The sequence below is a fragment of the Mastigoproctus giganteus genome, chromosome 4 (genome assembly GCF_048544385.1).
Source record: "Mastigoproctus giganteus isolate SK-2022 chromosome 4, ASM4854438v1, whole genome shotgun sequence".
Taxonomy (NCBI): Eukaryota; Metazoa; Arthropoda; class Arachnida; order Uropygi; family Thelyphonidae; genus Mastigoproctus; species Mastigoproctus giganteus.
In genome coordinates, this window is record NC_143578.1 from 27,780,688 (window position 1) to 27,803,709 (window position 23,022).

Genomic DNA, 23,022 nt, shown 5'->3' on the forward strand with positions numbered 1-23,022 from the left:
ATGAGTAAGATACAGTCCTATATGACTGAGATAGTAATACAAAATTTGTATCAGGAGTGTACTGCTAATTTGTAAATCAGTGGCTTGCTTGAGAAGAATTTCAGCCAAGGGTCATCCCCAGTTAAAATAGTCTGTTAACAACAGACTATTTTAACTTATTAATTTTTTAATAAGGGGCTCAAATAATCTCCAAATATTTGACAAAGGGGTCATGTGAGCCTCAACCAGCATATCTGCTTGTAACTGATTTAAGAGTAAATAGCGACTCATTTTTAACAATATTGATCAGTAGTAGACAACCAAGCAGTTAGAAAGAAAACTTTATTTTCTGGTGATAAGACGGATATAGGCAGAAATGGGTAGTTGAAAGGAGGGGAGGAGGTTAATGATCCCAGCAATTCGTGCCTTTGGATTATAAGTCTAAATACAATGCCTATCTGCAACTGACTCAGTTTGATATGAAGCCTAAGTTTCACAGTCAATTTCAAAGAATGCAAAAAGTGAGGAGTGCAAAAGACAATGTTGATACCAAGAATGACTTAATATTGCTCCACCTAAAGAAGTTAATCAATGCCAGTGGCACAGGAAAAAAATACACTCATGTGTCTGATCAGGAAGAGCAAATTTCTTTGTGCTGTTGCTTGGAAGTTGAAAAATAATACAGTAGGCTACAAGATGGATAACAACATGAGGAATCATAAGCAGTGAGCTAATATACTATAAATTAAATGATATGGTGACCATAAAGAAGGAGATGGTGAAGAAGCTACTGAGTCTAAAAAGGGGGAAGGTTCAAAGAGCTAATGTGGGATATGCCTCATAATTCTAAATGAGGCAGTAAACAGTATTATTGTATTTATGAAATTATCATTGGACTCAGGGGGAAGCAATAGAGTGTCTCAGCTCCACAAAGGTGGAACTAAAGAGGAGATAAGCAGCTATAGGCCAGTAAGCCTGACATTTAGGCTGTGAACATTGTGGGGTCTCTGATGAAGGACATACTGCAAAGCCCAAGTTTCACAGGCATTGTAACAGATAGAATACATTACAGGTGCATGTCAACAGACAGTGTATATTAAAAGAATCACAGAAACACTTTGCAAAGGGGAAATGTTGCTTGATTAATATGATAAATTATAACACTCATAAAGCAGTTGGATGTTAAGAACAATTTTAACCTCATATAACTAGGCTTTAGTAAAGAATTTTACAAAGTTCATGAGCAATTATTATACAAACTGAAGAAAGATGAAACGAAATGAAATGAAATGTGGATAAGATCCTTATGAGAATCAAAGGATGGCTGAAGAACAGGACATGGAATGGTTATAAATAGCAATTCTTCAGGGTGGATCAGAGTTGCTGGAGAATCCCCCCCCCCCAGGGTTCTTTCTGTTGTTGCTCTTGTTTGTTCCTGATATACACCTAAATGATATTGACAAAGGTACTGTCAAGTTTTATTCCTGTTGTTGAAAAAAAAACATAGTACAACTTCCTTCATGGTTTGCCAAAGCTAATTAAACAGTATGTTAAAGCAAAAGGCAGTGAAATTTAACATAATGTTTAATTCCTTTAGATAAATCTGTAGGGAAGTGTATACGTCTTTCAGTACTGTGGATACTTCTTAATTTTTGTTTGTGAATTTTAATTTTAATGTTGTTTTAATTTCTGTTCTTCATGTCTTGATTACTGTGCTTTTTTTCAGCACATTATTACAGATTTTGAAGCAATGTTTAAAAATGAAATGTTTGCTATTTAGTAATTTACTCCTTCTGGGACTTAAAAGTATTTCTCTCTTTTTGAGGCCTATGCTCACAGTGTAATTTTGGATAAACATGAAATTCCAGTCTTTCAATTAGCTGAAAAGTATTCTTATTGCATAGCCTATTTATTATTACTTCATAACAATTTTTTTTTTTTTTTAAGTTGCCCAGTATGCTCATAATCAAAAAGGTTTATGAAAGTAAACACATATCTTGTTCTATGCTAAATGTTGACAGCTCTTGAATAGCTGAATGGTAAGAGTATAAGTAAACTACTAATAAAATGTATCAATATGCTAATTTGTTTAAAACTTCATACATTTAAAGTTCATACAGAACTTTAAATGTTTTTTTAGTTCTCATGCTATTATTAAAAAATGGGCATTCCTTCTGTTCTAATTTTCTTGCTTTTTGCTTTGCCCTTCGTGTAAATTTAAGTGAGGTATATTTTATTTCTCCTCTTCCCCTTTTATATATATTCAATGAAGTTGATAGTTCTATCTTGGAAATTTGAACATTTCTGCCCAGTACAACATAGATATGAAGCTTCAGTTTACTGTCATTTGGATTCATTTTTTAAAATGCCTCAACAACTTCCCACTGATGAGGTGCCATTCAGCACTTGAATTTTTTTTAACTAGTTTTTTGAACTTTTTTGGCTATCTAGAAATGTTAAAAATGTTTATAGATTGGGCAATAGTAATTGTTTAATAACCAGGATATTTTAGTGTTCCTGTGTTATTAGCAGGTCTCTCACTTGAAGTTTATGCCCACAGTATGATTATCAATAAACATGAAATTCCATTCTTTCAAAAGATCAATCCCAGCCTGTATGACTTAAATTCTGTTTTCAGTTCATTGAGTGGATGGAGCAACTCCTTTTGTTGAGTTTACATACAAAATATAATTTACATACCAAAATTCTACCATGAAGACTACTCTTGTAAGAACAGTATAAAGTCTCATATGTTGTCTAGCCTATGAATATACAATTAAGCTGTATGAACTCATTAAGAAGCTAGAAAGCTAGAGAGTATCATGATAAAAAGAGTATCAAATTCAATGCAGCATGCAGACTATAATGACAATATCAGCAGTGGAGCAAACCTTGTAATAAAAAAAATAAACTTGCTTCCTTTGGCTGTACAAAAAAAATCTTTAAATGTGTTGTATCGATAAGAACGTTAAAATTTTGCCGCCATTGTTTTTAGTATTTACTTTCTGTACTTCAAAAGTGTACAGAAAGGACATTTTTTTTTCATTTATTGAGTAAAGCAGCCCCTAGCCAAAAAAAAAATCTGGCAAAGGACAGACAGGACAGGAAGAGAGGAGGTGTTATGTTGTTAGTTAGGAAAATCTAAGGTAATGCATCATCCAGTTGACATGGGTAGCCAGTGAAATGTTGAGTCCCTTTGGTGTGACATAATCACTGGGAAAGCAAATTTGAGAGTAGGAGTGTGTTATAGGCCTAATGGCTCTGATGGGTATAATGGATAACTGTGCAAAGAAATAGAGTGGGCAAGTAAATCAGAATGTCTTATAAATTGGGATTTTAACTTTCCAGATATTGACTGGAACTTGTGGGTTGTTCACTCGCACACTAGCGTGACTTTGATGGATTTATTGGATCACTGTTTTCTACTGCAACACATTGGAGAGGCAACCAGAGGGAGTAATACTATTGATCTGATTATCAGCAGTGACCATTCATGCATTAAGAATCTGCAGATAAAGGAACCACTAGGTGGCATTGATCACAGTGTACTGATGTTTGATTTAACCCTTTCATTTTTTTTTTTTTTTTTTGTTAGTTATTGGCGTAGCGGCTTCTGTGGCCATAATATGCCTTCCACGGTTTTTGCAGTACTCTGATCCAAGCCCGAGGCGGGATTTGAACCCGCGACCTTTGGGTTGCCAGGCAGGCACTTTACCCACCTGGCTAGCCTGGTCGGCACCCTTTCATACCACAAGTGGTAAAGCAAAAGGTTTTTTCTTTTGTAAAGGTGTGGTCTCAGACCATTTTTACACTCTATACAGTGGGATCAACTGATGATGTTACCAACAGGAAATTCTAAATGGGAAGCATTCTAGGAATTAATCTTTGAAGCTACTATTCTTTTCATTCCAACTAAGAAATACAGTTCAAGGTTTAGGCCTAAATGAGTGTCAAATGACCTAATAAGCCTCATGGTAGAGAAGAAAAATGCATAGCATGCATATAAATTATCAGGCAACTCACTATCAGGTGAAGGCAGATAACAAGAAAGCATTGGCAAAGCATGCAAAGAAAAACAGTAAAGACTTCTTTACTTATGTAATCACTAGAAGAAAGGGAATGAATAAAATTGATCCACTTGATATCGATAGTTCAACCTTTGATAATCGTGCTCTGGTAGCTAAAAAACTGAATGAGTATTTTTGTATCTACATTCACACATGAGAAATTCTGTAGGGAATTGGAGACCAGAAGTTTATCAACTCTAACAGGGAGCTAAATGATTTTGTAATAACTGAGAGGAAAGTGGAGGAGAAATTGTTGAAGCTAAACATAAGAAGGGAACTTGGGATGGACGGGATCTATCTAGTCATATTAAAGGAGGCAGCAAAGGAAGTTAGCAAACCCTTAACCATAATTATGAAAGCTTCTTTGGATTCTGAGGAGGTCCCCGTGGACTGGATATGTGCAAATCTGTCCCCAGTTCACAAAGGGGGGGGGATCAAAGGGTGACACGAGTAATTACAGACCTGTTAGTTTAACTTCTGTTCCGGGGAAAATAATGGAGTCACTGGTTAAACAAGCACTGCAGGATCATCTAGATAAGACTGCAGTTATAGCTCAGACACAGTATGGGTTTGTTAAGGGGAAATCTTGCCTGAACAATTTTATTCTGTAGTATGATTGTGGTATGATTCGATAGTATGAATGTGGTCACAAAGGAACAGGAAGAAAAAAATAATAATTTTGACATCAGATACTTGGATTTCAGGAAAGCTTTTGATACTGTTGCACATAAAAGACTGCTGGACGAATTGGAGCAGTATGGTATTAAGGGCAAGTTGCTGCTTTGGATAAAGGGATGGCCGAGTGGGTTGATTGATTAATTGACTGATTGTTTTTTTTATTTTTTTAATGGTTGAGTGGGAGAAGACAGAGAGTGGTAATCAGTGGACACTGCTCTTCATTGACTGATGTTATTAGGGAAGTCATTCACAGTTCGGTGTTTTGACCAGTGTTGTTTTCTATATTTATCAATGATATTGATTAAGGTATATCATGCTTAATGTCCAAATTTGCAGTGATACAAAGGTCGGCAGGATTGTTAATAACAGTAATTGTGGCATGCTGCTGCAGTAGGATCTAGAAAAGTTGGGTAGATGGGCTGAGAGGTGGCAACTGATGTTTAATATTGACAAATGCAAAGTACTGCATACGGGTAGCAGCAACCCCAGAGTAATGTATCAACCGTGCGGTGCTACACTCAGTGTAGTGTAGAATAAAAAAGACCTGGGGGTAATTGTGCAGTCAGATATGAAGTATTCAGTGCAGTGCAGACAGACTGCCAGAGCAGCTCATGGGGTCTTGCCAATGATGTACCGGAACTTTTGCTAGCAGGGATAAGGAGATGATTATCCCTTTTTATAAGACAATAGTCAGGCCACACCTCGAGTACTACATACAGGTCTGGAGGCCTCATTTAAGCAGGATGTTGAGCTGCTGTAATGAGCACAGAGAGGAACAATGAGATCAGTGAGGAGAACAAAGGGTGCTCTTACCAAGAAATGCTTGAATTCTGCAAATTGTAGCCTCTGGATTTGAGCAAACTCAATGCCGATGGGATTCTTTCTCTTGCTGAGATTGCACACTTGAGGGGGCATAAATTCAAATTGAGGAAAGGCAGTTACAGAATAGATGTGCAGAAATTTGCTTTTAGCCAGCAAGTAGTTATTGCTGGAACAAACTTCCATGAGGACATTAATTCAAATTGAGGAAGAACAGTTGTAGAATAGATGTGCAGAAATTTGTCTTTAGCCAGCGGGTGGTTGATTGTTGCAACAACCTTCCATTTGTCATTGTAGAAGTTGATAGCTTAAATAGATCCAAGGCAGAACTAGATGAACATTTGGAGCAAGTGGATGAAAGGAGAAGGGTTTTTTTTACTGATGCTATATAAGCTTGCTTTCTTGCATCATGTGCCTTTACTAATGCTAATTTGCCATTGTGGAAGTTGATAGCTTAAATAGATTCAGTGGAGAACTGGACAAACCTTTGAAGCAAATGGATAGGTGAAATGGTAAGGGTTTTTTTTTATTATTTGGCTGATGCTGTTTAACTTTCTTTCTTGAATCATATGCCATTACTAATGCTAAATCTTTATTGAAATAAAAAAAATGCTTCACTATGTGGAAAATTCTAATATAGTTTCCAAGTTAGATGCCCATGTCATGTGTTGCCAATGACATTTTTGTATCTACCTCAAATGGTTAAATGCTATAACACAATCCAAACTTCAATAACTATTCCTATACAGTAATTTTTGCCATAGTTTGCAGGCATATGGACTTGCTACCCTTTTGCTATAAAGTCAATATACAATAGACAAGTGGATGGAGATAGCCACAGTGTCCCAATCACCACCTTTTTAACTTGAGATTTCATAAAGTCATAATTGTCACACAAATAAAGTTGCAACTTCTGCAGATTTTCACTTTATTCTTCTCATATGACATTGACACTGATAACCACTTTTTTACTTCTCTCTGTATTTCTGTTGTGAAGTTACATTTCTATTTTTAAAAGCAATGTAAGAAGATATATGCATGACAGGATACTGTCATACATATATGTATGACAACAGTAATCTCTCAACAGTAAGCCTCTTCAACAGTAAGCTACAGAATCTTGAAATAACTGGGAGTAAAGTGGAGGAGAAACTGTTGAAGATAAACACAAGAAAGGCACCCGGGGTGGATGGGATCTATCCAGTTATATTAAAGGAGGCAGCAAAGGAAGTAAGCAAACCCTTAGCCATAATTATGAGAGCTTCCTTGGACTCAGGGGAGGTACCCATAGACTGGAAATGTGCAAATGTGACCCCAATTCACAAAGGAGGATCAAAGGCTGACACAAGTAATTATAGACCTGTGAGCTTAACTTCTGTTCCAGGAAAATTAATGGAGGCACTGGTTAAAGAAGCACTGCAGGATCATTTAGACAAGACTTCAGTTATAGCTCAGACACAGCATGGTTTTGTTAAGGGGAAGTCTTGCCTGACCAACTTGATTGGATACTATGATGCAATCACAAAAGAACTGGATGCAGAGAATAACTTTGATATTATATACTTGGATCTTAGAAAGGCTTTTGATACTGTTGCACATGGAAGACTGCTACACAAATTGGAGCAGTGTGACATTGGAGGCAAATTGCTGCTATGGATAAAGGGGTGGTTGAGGGGGAGAAGACAGAGAGTGGTAATCAATGGACACTGCTCATCGTGGACTAATGTTATTAGTGGAGTCCCTCAGGGCTCAGTGTTGGGTCCATTATTGTTTTCTGTATTTATAAATGATATTGATGATGGTATATCAAGCTTAATGTCCAAGTTTGCAGATGATACAAAGGTAGGCAGGGTTGTCAAGGACACTACTGACACTATGCTGCTGCAACAGGATCTGGAAAGGTTGAGCAGATGGGCTGAGAGGTGGCAAATGAAGTTTAACATTGACAAATGTAAAGTACTACACATGGGAAACAGCAACCCCAGAGCAACGTATCAACTCTGTGGTACTACACTGACAGTGGTAGAGAATGAAAGGGACTTGGGGGTGGTTGTGCAGGCAGATATGAAGTTCTCTGAGCAGTGCAGACGGGCTTCATGAGTAGCTCATGGAGTATTGTCAATGATATACAGGAATTTTTCTAGCAGGGATAAGGAGGTGATTTCCATTGTATAAGGCAATGGTCAGGCCACACCTAGAGTACTGTATACAGGTCTGGAGGCCTCATTTCAAGAAGGATGTAGAGCTGCTGGAACGAGTACAGAGAAGGGCAACAAGATTAGTGAATGGAACAAAGGGGTGCTCTTACGAAGAAAGGCTTAAGTTTTGCAAATTACAGTGTCTGGAGACTAGGCACCAGCGAGGTGATCTGATAGAGGTGTATAAAGCCTTGAATGGTTTAAGCATGCTCAATGCTGATGGGATTCTTCCTCTAGCTCAGAAAAATCACCTGAGAGGGCATAAATTCAAATTGAGGAAAGACAGATGTAGGATAGACGTGCGGAAATTTGCTTTTAGCCAGCGGGTGGTTGGTTGGTGGAACAGACTTCCATCCCTTGTGGTGGAGGTTGATAGCCTAAATAAGTTTAAGGCTCAGCTGGACAGGTATTTTGAACGAACAGAGGGGTGAAGTGGAAGTGGGTTTTTTTTTTTTTTTTTTTTTTGGCTGATGCTGCATAAGCTTGCTTTCTTGCATCAAATGCCTCTACTAATGCTAATGCTAATATCTTGTATTGCATGTATGTGTACTGTCACAGAATTTGTTGGTTTTGATAGAGGATGATATAGTGGGTTCACCACTTATCACTTGTTTCAAGAGGCCTGCATTTGCGTCCTTCATAGACTATAAGAATTCTAACAGCCTCTTCAATTTGGCTGTCATTAGGTGATATTCTGTATGGAAATTTAATTTTCATGATAAAGAGACTGTCACGCCTTTAGAGAGGCCTGGATTTGATTTTTATCAGTGAACAGAGGAATTTCTAAAGTCCTCTTCAATCAAGGCTGCTATTAGCCAATTTCATGCAGAGGAAGTAAGATTTTTTCACATGAGTCATTAGCTGATCTCACGCAGAGGAAGTAGGGTTCCACCAAATTCAGAATAATTTGAATTTGGCATGTTATGACCAGATAATGAGTAATCAATGTGTGAGGGCAATCACAAAGCAAGCAAGCAAGCAACCAACTGACATTATGAAACTCATAATTAATAAGCGTCTCTTTTGAATGTAATTTAATGAATGAGAACATTGTAAATAGGAAATAACGATGAAATAGGAAAGGAGGGGAGGAAGGACAGTAGGAAAAATCACAAGTTCATCATGATATTTTCTGCTATTCAACAAGTGTAATATGCATAGGTGATTTTGGCTTTCATGCTTCTTTAAAATTTTTTCTCATTTGTGGTCAGTAATTAAGCAGGTATTAGCCATAATATGAAAAGTAAAGTATTAAATGAAATTAATAAAATAACATATTTTTGTTATTTTATAAAAATATATACGTATTATACCTTTATGAATTATTTTTTCTACTCTTTGTATACAATAGCCATTCTGGTGGGTCTGAATATGTAGTGTTAATTAATGTAACAAAGTTTTATCCAAAATGCCAAAATTTTTATTAGTGTAAATTAATGTTTTTCTTCCTTTTCTTAAAAATAGCCAGCAAATTTGGCATTAAAGGTAAGAAAAGTGTTTCTGCAAAGAAATTAAGATTATGTTTGTTTGCATGTAAACTGAATACTTCATTTTCAATACTGAATGTTGAATACTGTATACTTCATTTAAGTTTAATTATTTTAAAAAGTAACATTATAAATCAACAGTTCCTAATGTGGTAACATTAAATTTCACTTATTTTATATTATTTTTATGAATTAAGGACTACTTGCAACAGTGCAATCAACAGATCGATGATATTGTAACTCTTGTGAGAGGGAAACTGGATGCAGGGAAAAGAATAACTCTTGGTGCCTTAATAGTTATAGATGTACATGGTATGATTTTGACATTATGAATTGTTCTATGAAATATTAGTGTATAAAATATACAACTGGTATTATTATTATTATTTTTTTTAATTTATGTAAATTATTTTGAACAGAATTCAAATATATTTATTATGTCCATAGTACATTTTCAGCTAGGATTTATATACTTGTGTATATTCATTAAAACTTTCACTTTTAATTTGTGATTTCTAAACTTTTACTTTTAATTTGTGATTTCTGAACTTTCACTTTTTATTTGATTTCTGAACTCTTTAACCTATGGTTTATGGTTTCAGAAAAGGTAGAGAAACAGACCAGTTGTTCAATATTACATTAAATTCAGCAACTACTTCCTATTTATAAGAATTTTATTTATTTATTTTTTTTTTGTGGTAATCACAACCACAAATGGTTATTGGAATCTACAGTACTTTAGTACTGCCATTTGTAGATTAAGAAGATAACTTGTTGACTTTGGACTTGAATTTCTATATTCAGGAAATATATATGAAAAATATCATTCAAAAGAACAGATATAGAAGGGTTAAATGAAGAAGAAGAAGAAAAGTTAGTTCAGTAAGTTTTGAGTTGAACTGTAAATGGATGTTGACAGTGATACACATGTTCAGACATCCTTCAAAAGGAAGATGTGGAATATTAAAAAACTTGCCAGTTGGAGTTAAACATTAAAGTTTAGATGAGGAAAATTACTTCATTTGGAAAGTTATACTAGAGAAAGTCTAGTTTAAAAGAAGGAAAGTCAAAAAGTTCTGAGTATTCATCAAGCTGAAAGAGACAGCAAATGAATTTGAAAGAATGTAGTAAAGAGTTCAGTTAAAGGAAAAATCACAGATTCCAAATTAGGAAGTCTGGAAGGAGAATCAGAGCGGGCATATACACAAATCTCACTTTTAAAGCAGAAGGAATTAGAGAGTGAGTATTAGGAAAATGAGGTATATGTAGGTAAAGGAAACCAATAATTGAGATTCTGTTAGAAAATATAGATAGGGCTTAGAAACTTGTAGATGGAAATGGACTTAGCAACTTATAGATGGAAATGGACTTAGCAACTTGTAGTTGGAAATGGACATCACTGGAAATGGACTTAGCAACTTGTAGATCAGAACTAAGACCACATATATTTGTGAAATGAATTAGAAAGTTTTTGGGGCGGTTTAGTTCTTTTCTCAGCTAAGTTCTGCTATAGTAGGAATATTCTTGCTGCATAGATGTAGATGAGGTAATATTTGGGATAGGAGAATACAGATAATATGAAGTTGTGAAATGAATATAATTTTTTTTTATTAGTTGGTTGTAATTACATATAAGAATCATATATATTACTCTAATTCAATCTTTAGTATGTGTGAGCTGAAAGATATATTGTCTTGAATGGAGGTAAGGAAAAGATTAATACAGTATGGGACCACATATTTGAAATCCTGAAATCTGGAAGGTTTGACAAATTCATTCTTTTTTTTTTTTTTAATCCAGTTATGTGATGCAGCTCTAGTGTTATTCTGCCCACCTGTCTATCAGAATATGGTAGAATGACAATCGTTTTTCATGAAATTTTAATGGCTGCTATGCTTTTCGATATGATATTTCTCTTTATTTACTCAAGGAATAACTACATTCAATAAGTGTGTAAATTACTGAATTTTATCTGCCATCCTGCTCATTCTCCTACCCCATCTATAGCCTTTCCTTGATGACTTACAGTAGTGTTCTAATAGAGGTTATCAGGAAGGTTCCTTCTGTCATAAATGATTCCTTCCACATGAGTTATGGCTCTGTTTCACTGCAAATTTTTGCAACTCACTGTACTTGTTGGTAATGGCAAAGTGATGTGCCTAATTTTTATCATCAACATAAGAAGAAAACTTTCGACTTTTGTTCCTCTATACAACAAGCATATCATACCTTTACACTAGTGGTCAAAAGTGTGAAAAACTTTGAAAAAATTGAATTTTTCTACATTTAAGTTAAAATTATAAATGATGTAAAGGTTTTAACCACTAATATTTATGACAGTGTTATAAATCTTTTTGTCGTGAAGTTAATGCAATAAATTTCAGTAAATTTCATTTAAATCCAATGAAATGAAAAAAAATATGCTGTGAAATGTAGTTACTAACAAATACCAACTGATTCCAGAATCTTGGCAAATATTTACAGTCATACAAACTACCAATGACTGAAGGTTTCTGAGAGACCAATCAGGGTGCATCTTCAATGAATGTGATTGGCTACATGTGCAAGAGCATGCTGAACAGTATAAATTGATGATTATTCAGTGACACTAGACGTTTCTGCCTGTGGTGAGGACAAAGTAAAGTATTATGTAGTTACTGAACATTGTTTAAGTCAAGTTCAACTTAAATTTTGTGAAATAAACTTTATGGTATCTGTGAGATGGGACTGATCAATAGAGAAGAAGTCTAAAGCCAGTACTTTGCCTAATGAGGACTACACGTATGAACAGATTGCAAAACTAATTGGTGAGGGTGGGTGCACAAAGGCTGGAGTCCAGAAGCTGTGTACCTTGTGTATGAATACTGGAACCATCTCAACCAAGCAGAGAATAGGTCGGAAAAGATATACTTCTTTGCAGGATGACAGAAGAATTTCAAGGATTGCAATTTGGGCAGATGGGCTGAGAGGTGACAACTGAAGTTTAACATTGACAAATGCAAAGTACTGCTTGTGGGTAGCAGCAACCCCAGAGTAACATACCAACTGGCATCGCTACACTCAGGGTAGTGGAGAATGAAAAAGATCTGGAGGTAATTGTGCAGTCAGATATGAAGTTTTCTGAGCAGTGCAGACAGGCTGACAGAGCAGCTCATACAGTCTTGTCAATGATATACAGGTTTTGCTAGCAGGGATAAGGAGGTGATTATCCCTTTTTATAATGCAATGGTCAGGCCACATCTTGAGTACTGCATACAGGTCTGGAGGCCTCATTTTAGGAAGGATGTAGAGCTGCTGGAATGAGTATAAAGAAGGGCAATGAAATTTGTGAGGGGAACAAAAGGGTCTTCTTATGAAGAAAGACTTAAATTCTGCAAATTTCAGCATCTGGAGACTAGGCACATGCGTGGTGATCTCATTGAGGTGTATAAGGCCTCAGATTGATTTGGGCAAGCTCAATGCTGATAGGATTCTTCCTCTCATTCATATTACACATCTGAGGGGGCATAAATTTAAATTGAGGAAAGATAGTTGCAGAATATGTGTGTGGAAATTTGCCTTTAGCCAGCGAGTGGTTGATTGCTGGAACAAACTTCCATCGGTAATTGTGGAAATTAATAGCTTAAATATATTCAAGGAAGAACTGGACAAATGTTTGGAACAAATGGATGGGTGAAATGGAAAGGTTTTTTTTTGGCTGATACTGTATAAGCTTGCTTTCTTGCATCATATGCCTATGCTAATTGCAAACAGAATCACATCTGAAATAAGAAGTGTCTTGTCGATCTCTGACTTAGCATTAGCATTAGCATTAGTAGAGGCATTTGATGCAAGAAAGCAAGCTTATGCAGCATCAGCCAAAAAAAAAAAAAAAAAAAAAAAACCACTTCCACTTCACCCCTCTGTTCGTTCAAAATACCTGTCCAGCTGAGCCTTAAACTTATTTAGGCTATCAACCTCCACCACAAGGGATGGAAGTCTGTTCCACCAACCAACCAACCGCTGGCTAAAGGCAAATTTCCTCACGTCTATCCTACATCTGTCTTTCCTCAATTTGAATTTATGCCCTCTCAGGTGATTATTCTGAGCTAGAGGAAGAATCCCATCAGCATTGAGCATGCTTAAACCATTCAAGGCTTTATACACCTCTATCAGATCACCTCGCTGGTGCCTAGTCTCCAGACACTGTAATTTGCGAAACTTAAGCCTTTCTTCGTAAGAGCACCCCTTTGTTCCATTCACTAATCTTGTTGCCCTTCTCTGTACTCGTTCCAGCAGCTCTACATCCTTCTTGAAATGAGGCCTCCAGACCTGTATACAGTACTCTAGGTGTGGCCTGACCATCGCCTTATACAATGGAATAATCACCTCCTTATCCCTGCTGGAAAAATTCCTGTATATCATTGACAATACTCCATGAGCTACTCTTGCAGCCCGTCTGCACTGCTCAGAGAACTTCATATCTGCCTGCACAACCACCCCCAAGTCCCTTTCATTCTCTACCACTGTCAGTGTTGTACCATAGAGTTGATACGTTGCTCTGGGGTTGCTGTTTCCCATGTGTAGTACTTTACATTTGTCAATGTTAAACTTCATTTGCCACCTCTCAGCCCATCTGCTCAACCTTTCCAGATCCTGTTGCAGAAGCATAGTGTCAGTAGTGTCCTTGACAACCCTGCCAATCTTTGTATCGTCTGCAAACTTGGACATTAATCCCGATATACCATCATCAATATCATTTATAAATACAGAAAACAATAATGGACCCAACACTGAGCCCTGAGGGACTCCACTAATAACATCAGTCCACGATGAGCAGTGTCCATTGATTACCACTCTCTGTCTTCTCCCCCTCAACCACCCCTTTATCCATAGCAGCAATTTGCCTCCAATGTCACACTGCTCCAATTTGTGTAGCAGTCTTCCATGTGCAACAGTATCAAAAGCCTTTCTAAGATCCAAGTATATAATATCAAAGTTATTCCCTGCATCCAGTTCTTTTGTGACTGCATCATAGTATCCAATCAAGTTGGTCAGGCAAGACTTCCCCTTAACAAAACCATGCTGTGTCTGAGCTATAACTGAAGTCTTGTCTAAATGATCCTGCAGTGTGTCTTTAACCAGTGCCTCCATTAATTTTCCTGGAACAGAAGTCAAGCTCACAGGTCTATAATTACTTGTGTCAGCCTTTGATCCTCCTTTGTGAATTGGGGTCACATTTGCACATTTCCAGTCTATGGGTACCTCCCCTGAGTCCAAGGAAGCTCTCATAATTATGGCTAAGGGTTTGCTTACTTCCTTTGCTGCCTCCTTTAATATAACTGGATAGATCCCATCCACCCCGGGTGCCTTTCTTGTGTTTATCTTCAACAGTTTCTCCTCCACTTTACTCCCAGTTATTTCAAGATTCTGTAACTTACTGCTAGAGTTGAATACACCTCTGGCATTCCCCTCGCTGAATAACTCCTCATGTGTGAATGTCGATGCAAAATATTCATTTAGTTTGTTAGCCACCTGAGCAGGATCATCAACACTTGACCCATCAATATCAAGTGGACCAATCTGATTCATCCCTTTCCTTCTAGAGTTTACATAAGTAAAGAACTCTTTGCTGTGTTTCTTTGCATCCCTTGCCAAGGATTTCTCGTAATCTGCCTTCGCCTGCCTAACCTTCTTTGTAACTTGGTTGCATATCAACTTGTATCTATCATAGGCTTCTGTGTCATGTGTTAATTTGTAAGTATCCCATGCATTTTTCTTCTCTGCCATATGCCTCATTAGTTCATCTGACATCCATTTTGGCCTAAACCTTGAACAATATTTCTTAGTTGGTATGTAAAGCCTAGTAGCTTCCAAGATAAGTTCTTTGAATGCTTCCCATTTTGAATTTGCTGTTGGTAACATCATCAGTTGGTCCCACTGTATAGAATTTAAATACTGTCTCAGTCCATCGTAGTCGCCTTTACGGAAGCAATAACCCTTCCCTTTACCCCTAATGGTAGTTACCTCTTTGAGTAAATCCCACTTCAGAACACTGTGATCACTGCAACCTAGTGGTTCATTTATCTGCAGATTCTTAATGCATGAAGAATCACTGCTGATAATCAAATCAAGAGTATTACTCCCTCTAGTTGCCTCCCGAACATGCTGATGTAGAAAACAATCATCCAATAAATCCACAAAAGCCCTGCTAGTGTGTGAGTATCCAGCCCCCAAATTCCAGTCAATATCTGGGAAATTAAAATCTCCCATTATAAGACACTCTGATTTACTGGCCCACTCTATTTCCCTGTACAGTTCCTTATTATACTCATCAGAGTCATTAGGCCTATAGCACACTCCTACTCTCAATTTTGATCTCCCAATGTTTATGTCACACCAAACTGACTCCACACTGCACTGTCCAGCGATGTCGACTGGCTTCACTTCCTTGGTTTTTATGTGTTTCTTAACTAATAGCATAACACCTCCCCCCTTCCTATCCTGTCTATCCTTTCTGTAGACGTTGTACTCCCCAAATTGCAGTTCCGCATCCCTTATATCTGTGTGACACCACGTCTCTGATATCCCAACAATATCTGCCTTCGATGTTTTGAGCAATACCTCAAATTCATTAAATTTATTTACTAAACTCCTAGCATTGGTGTACACGCAAGTATACCTGCACCTGTTTCTATTCTTAGCTACCCTAACACAACCCATGTGTTTACTTGTACCACAATGGCTCCCAGCAGTCTCTGAAATACCATGCATCTTGTTTTTCAGGCTTCTGCTCGTTCTAATAGAAGCAGTGCAAGAATCTCTTTCACCTGAGAGACTTGAGAGTGAGCGAAAGGACAATCTTACATCAGCTTTTTGACAATGGAATTAAAGCTCGAATTCCAAGGAAAAAACCATTTTTGACATTAAAGCAAAGATGGATGACAGTGACTTGAGCCAAAGAGCATGTTAATTGGACTTTTGCGGCACCTCCCTAGCCAGGTGGGCAGGAGCAGCAGTGCGTAGCACACGCTTCTTGATTAGACTGGAGTTTGAGCCCATGACCACCAAATACGGAGGATGCAGAAGAGTCAGGGAATGACCACCGCATATCCCCGGAGCAATATGGCCTTAGTTGCTAATGCTCCTAAAAACCAAATAACAAGCAAACAAACAATTGGACTTCTGAACAATGGAAGTCTGTGCTGCGGAGTGATTGATGATGAGACTAAAATTTCAATATTGGCAGTGGTGGAATCAGATATATCAGAAAAGACAATCAGAATATTTGATGCCTGATGCCTCAGTGCAACAATTTAACACCCATAGATTTTTATGATGTGGGGATGTATGTTGTATGCTGGTGTTGGCAGAATTGAAGTGTTGCAGGTTACAATCAATGCAAGAAAGTACATTGAATGCATCCTGGAGAGAAAGCTACTGCAGTCTGCTAACAACCTTTTTCCTGATCTGACTAACTTAATTTTCCAACAGTTTGGGGAACCACGTCACACGGCAAAGGTATGCAAAGAGTGGTTTGATAAACAAAATATTCAAGTATTGGAATGGCCTTGTAATAGTCCAGACTTGAATCCAATCAAAAATTTGTGGTCCTGTTAAAGACAGCTTATGCATACTTCTCAGCCAAGCAATAAATGAGAACTAACAGTATGTATTATTCAATCATGGTTCCATGTAATTACAAAAGAAGAACTGGAGAAATTGGTAGACTCCATGCTTCGAAGATGCCAGGCAATAATCAAGAGTAAAGCGTAGCCTGCAAAATACTGGCTATCATGCTACTGCAAGGACACTCCAAGTTATAGATTTAAATTACACTTTAATGTTATAATTGTTTATGAATTTCCATATTGTTTATTGTATTTAGTACAAAATAAAGTGAATTTCAAAATAGCATACTTGTCATGTATTTTTTCTTGAAAAACTTCCTTCTACTTGTCATAACATAAAAACAGTTATGTTCATAAAAGTTTCCACACTTTTTGAACACTAATATAGGCCGTTTAAAAAATTTCCAACAACTGCTGTATGACTTTTTAATTAATTTCAGTCAGAGCTGTTTACATTCCTGTAACTGATACTGCACTGTCACAGTGATGAATTTGGACTAATGATCCAAGTGGATACTCATCTATTAAAAATATTAATAATAATTAAATAATAATGATAAATAAATAAAATTAAAGGAGAGTAGAAAACAAGCAAAAAATAAACAAAAATACAATTTATTGGATAATCCATGTATTTTTATTCCTTGATGAATGTTTAAAAATAATTTTTTAAAATTCTTTTCTTGTGATAACTAGAAAATGTGAGACAGATTTTAAAACAAATAACATCAGTATTAAATACAGTGCAACCTTGATATACCATGCCTCATTATACCACAATTTTGGATAAAATGTCAATATGATCATGTCCCAGAAGAGGAATATAAAAAATAATGCAGTTTATAGCAAACACAAAATTTCATATTTGCATTAGCATTAGTTGAAGCAAATAATTCAAGAAAGCAAGTGAAAGTATCCCATCAGCATTGAGCTTGCTCAAACCATTCAAGGCCTTATACACCTCAATCAGGTCACCTCACATATGCCTAGTCTCCAAATGCTGCAATTTGTAGAACTTGAGCCTTTCTTTGTAAGAGCATCCCTCTGTTCCTAGCAATTCTGCATCCTTCCCAAAATGAGGCCTCCAAATCTGTATTCAGTACTCAAGGTGTGGACATTGCCTTATACAAAGGGATAATCACCTCCTTGTCTCTACTAGCAAAATTCTTATATATCATTGACAAAACTCCATGACCTGCTTTGGCAGCCTGTCTGCGCTGCTCGGAGAACTTCATATTCGACTGCATAATTACTCGCAGGTCTTTTTCATTCTCCACCTTCCTGAGTGTAGTACCACACAGTTGGTACATTTCTCTTGTATTACAGCTTCCATGTGCAGTACTTTGCATTTGTCAATGTTAAATTTCAGTTGCCACTTCACAGCCCATCTGCCTAACTTTTATAGATCCTATTGCAGTAGCATACTGTCTTTACTATCATTAACAGCCCTGCCAACCTTGGTATCATCTGCAAACGTAGACATTAAGCCTCATATACCTTCATCAACTTCATCGATATACAAAACAACAATGGGCCCTGCACTGAACCGTGGAGGACTCCACTAATAACATTAGTCCACTTAGAGTAGTGTCCATTTATTACCACTCTCTGCCATCTCTACTCAACCATCCCTTTATCCATTGCAGCAACTTGCCCTTAATTCCATATTGCTCCTCCTTCACCCTCACAAAGGGAGGTGAGGGTGAAGGAGTTAGTGTTATCCCCCTGTCGTGTTGACAGTTGACTGGCTACTGTATGATATGACATAGTAAAAACTGACCATGCCACAAAAGGAAGTGAAGCCAGTTGACATTGCTGGACAGTGCAGTGTCTAGTCAGTTTGGCTTGACATAAGCATTGGGAGATCAAAATTGAGAGTAAGAGTGTGCTATAGGCCTAATGACTCTGATGAGTATAATAAGAAATTGTACAGAGAAATAGAGAGGGCCAGTAAATCAGAGAATCTTATAATGGGGGATTTTAATTTCCCAGATATTGACTGGAATTTGGGGGCTGGTCACTCACACACTAGCAAGGCTTTTGGGGATTTATTGGATGATTGTTTTCTACATCAGCATGTTCAGCATGGATGATTGTTTTCTACATCAGCATTCCTCCCTCTAGTTCAACTAGAGGGAGGAATACTCTTGATTTGATTATCAGCAGTGATTCTTCATGCATTAAGAATCTGCAGATACAGGAACCACTCGGTGGCAGTGATCACAGTGTGCTGAAGTGGGATTTGCTCAAGGAGGTAACTACCATCAGGGGTAAAGGGAAGGGTTATTGCTTTCGTAAAGGCGACTACGATGTACTGAGACAGTATTTAAATTCTATACAGTGGGACCAACTGATGATGTTACCAACAGCAAATTCAAATTGGGAAGCATTCAAAGAATTTATCTTGGAAGCTACTAGGCTTTACATATCAACTAAGAAATATTGTTCAAGGTTTAGGCCTAAGTGGATGTCAGATAAACTAATGAGACATATGGCAGAGAAGAAAAATGCATGGGATACATACAAATTAACACGTGACACAGAAGCCTATGATAGATACAAGTTGATCTGTAACCAAGTTACAAAGGAGGTTAGGCAGGTGAAGGCAGATTACGAGAAATCTTTGGCAAGGGATGCAAAGAAAAACAGCAAAGAGTTCTTTACTTATGTAAACTCTAGAAGGAAGGGGATGAATCAGATTGGTCCACTTGATATCGATGGGTCAACTGTTGATGATCCTGCTCAAGTAGCTAACAAACTAAATGAATATTTTGCATCGACATTCACACATGAGGAGTTATTCAGCGAGGGGAATGCCAGAAGTGTATTCAACTCTGGCAGTAAGCTAGAGAATCTTGTAATAACTGAGAGTAAAGTGGAGGAGAAATTGTTATATTAAAGGAGGCAGCAAAGGAAGTAAGCAAACCCTTAGCCATAATTATGAGAGCTTCTTTGGAATCCGGGGAAGTACCCATGGACTGCAGATGTGCAAATGTGACCCCAATTCACAAAGGAGGATCAAAAGGCGACACAAGTAATTATAGACCTGTTAGTTTAACTTCTGTTCCCGGAAAATTAATGGAAGCACTGGTTAAACAAGCACTGCAGGATCATCTAGACAAGACTTCAGTTATAGCTCAGGCACATGGTTTTGTTAAGGGGAAGTCTTGCCTGACCAATTTGATTGGATACTATGATGCAGTCACAACAGAACTGGATGCAGGGAATAACTTTGATATTATATACTTGGATCTTAGAAAGGGTTTTGATACTGTTGCATATGGACGACTGCTGCACAAATTGGAGCAGTGTGGCATTGGAGGCAAATTGCTGCTATGGATAAAGGGGTGGTTGAGGGGGAGAAGACAGAGAGTGGTAATCAATGGACACTGCTCATCGTGGACTAATGTTATTAGTGGAGTCCCTCAGAGTTCAGTATTGGATCCATTATTGTTTTCTGTATTTATAAATGATATTGATGATGGTATATCAAGCTTAATGTCCAAGTTTGCAGATGATACAAAGGTAGGCAGGGTTGTCAAGGACACTACTGACACTATGCTGCTGCAACAGGATCTGGAAAGGTTGAGCAGATGGGCTGAGAGGTGGCAAATGAAGTTTAACATTGACAAATGTAAAGTACTACATATGGGAAACAGCAACCCCAGAGCAACGTATCAACTCTGTGGTACTACACTGACAGTGGTAGAGAATGAAAGGGACCTGGGGGTGGTTGTGCAGGCAGATATGAAGTTTTCTGAGCAGTGCAGATGGGCTGCAAGAGTAGCTCATGGTGTATTGTCGATGATATATAGGAATTTTTCTAGCAGGGATAAGGAGGTGATTATTCCCTTGTATAAGGCAATGGTCAGGCCACACCTAGAGTACTGTATACAGGTCTGGAGGCCTTATTTCAATAAGGATGTAGAGCTGCTGGAACGAGTACAGAGAAGGGCAACAAGATTAGTGAATGGAACACAGGGTTGCTCTTATGAAGAAAGGCTTAAGTTTTGCAAATTACAGTGTCTGGAGACTAGGCACCGGCGAGGTGTATAAAGCCTTGAATGGTTTGAGCATGCTCAATGCTGATGGGAGTCTTTCTCTTGCTCAGAAAAATCACCTGAGAGGGCATAAATTCAAATTGAGGAAAGACAGATGTAGGATAGACGTGAGGAAATTTGCCTTTAGCCAGCGGGTGGTTGGTTGGTGGACCAGACTTCCATCCCTTGTCGTGGAAGTTGATAGCCTAAATAAGTTTAAGGCTCAGCTGGACAGGTATTTCGAACGAACAGAGGGGTGAAGTGGAAGCGGTTATTTTTTATTTATTTATTTATTTATTTTTATTTTATTTTATTTTATTATTTTATTTTTTTGGCTGATGCTGCATAAGCTTTGTTTCTTGCATCAAATGCCTCTACTAATGCTAATGCTAAATATAGATAATAAAAAATTATCTTTGTTTCATAAAAATAAAAAAAAGAAATTAGCTTTTGGTGGTGAAAACAAGAAATAAATACAAACATTCATTCCATGGCAGAGAGGTTTACACGGCAATAAAACAATATGTACTCATCGCATCATCAGTCCTGCAGAGTGTGTGGAGAGTATCTTTTAACATGAAAATTAATGTGTACACACACACACACACACACACACACACACACACACACACACACACACACACACACACACACACACACACACACACAAAAATGCCAAAATGAAATTGCTCACAATAAAAACGCTTGTTTAGGTCATCAAGTATTCATATTAAAAATTTGAAAAAAACTAGGTAAATTTTATTTCAAGTTGTGATATTTGGTGTTAAAAGATAAATAAACATCTTCTTAATATAAGATTGGTTATTTATTTTGCATGTGTTCTAAATTCTCTTACTACAGACCTGAAATCCAGAAATTTCAAAAATCTAGAAAGCCTCTGGTCCCAAGCTTTCTGGATAAGAAGGCCAGTATGTACAGGAACTCCCCGACTTATGTAATACTCGACTTACGGAAATTTGACTTTACGTAAGTTTTGGCCAGCTGGTGCAAACTTAAAAAAATCATGGAAACATATTTTGCATCCCGTAGGAATAAATGGAGGTATCGTGAAAATATCGTAATATGAGTCCAATAACACATTTTTTATTTTATTTATTTTTTTGTAATTTGTTCCAAGTCTTTGGAAGTTGAAAATTTTGCTATAATACTAAGCTATTTATCTCTCTAAAAGGTCATATTTATAATGGAAATTGCACTACACTTTCATCATTATCATATGTTCCTTTATAAGAATCAATTTTGAACGCCTTTGTGATATTTTTCTAAAACACATTTCTGGAGGTTACGACCATAAAACAATTTACACGTTCCGGTTTACTGGGCTTTTTCTGTTAGTGCATCTAATTACAAACGGGTAGTAAAGTTGATCTTATTGCATTTGCGATAATCCCGATAACTCCAGGGGCTCACATCTGGTGAGTATGGGCTTGGCACAGCCGGGGTCCTGAGCTGGATATCATTATTCTTCTCTTTCTTGGTGATTCCCTTCTACTTCTGACTCTCTCTCTCTCTCTCTCTCTTAGGGTAACTCGGGAATTTTTTTTTGGCTGGTGCAGCATAAGTCTCAGGCTTCCTTGCACCATATAGCTAATAATAATAATAATAAAAAATTAAAAAAAAACTACAATTGTGTGGGTTTTTATGCTGTTATGGTGAAATTTGTTCCCCTTCACTGAAATCTTCAGTCATATAAAAACAAATTTTCAGAAACTTCTCTTCATTCCTATTTATGTATTACAATGATGAAGGGAAAGGGACCAATGGAAAGTGCAAGTGCTGGCAGTGCCAGGAAATGAAACAAAATTTTTTAAAATTGATTTAGAAATTGATTTAGAAATTGATTTAGAAATTGATTAAAAATTGATTTAGAAATTGATTAAAAATTGATTTAGCAATTGATTAAAAATTGATTTAGAAATGAAGATGAAAATGATTAAGAAGTACAAAGCAGGACAAAGTTTGTCATCTATTGCAAGGGAATTAGGTCTCGCTGCTTCAACAGTGAATACTATTTTAAAGGACACTGCACGTATAAAAGGACATATAAAAGGATCAACGCACTAAAGATGAACAGTGATCACAAAACAGCGTTCAAGTGCTATATTCAAAGATAGAACAGATAT

The 23,022-nt window shown here is 37.1% G+C and overlaps 1 protein-coding gene across 1 annotated transcript in view; it reads left to right on the forward strand.

Annotated features, from left to right (window-relative positions):
• The window catches only part of LOC150086500 (dynein axonemal heavy chain 3-like), a 544,757-nt gene that overhangs the window by 151,851 nt on the left and 369,884 nt on the right, over positions 1 to 23,022 (forward strand). The window contains exons 29-30 of the mRNA XM_090372184.1: positions 364 to 381; positions 9,426 to 9,540. Coding sequence (XP_090228310.1) covers positions 364 to 381; positions 9,426 to 9,540 — 133 coding nt within the window. The remainder of the gene's footprint in view (positions 1 to 363; positions 382 to 9,425; positions 9,541 to 23,022) is intronic.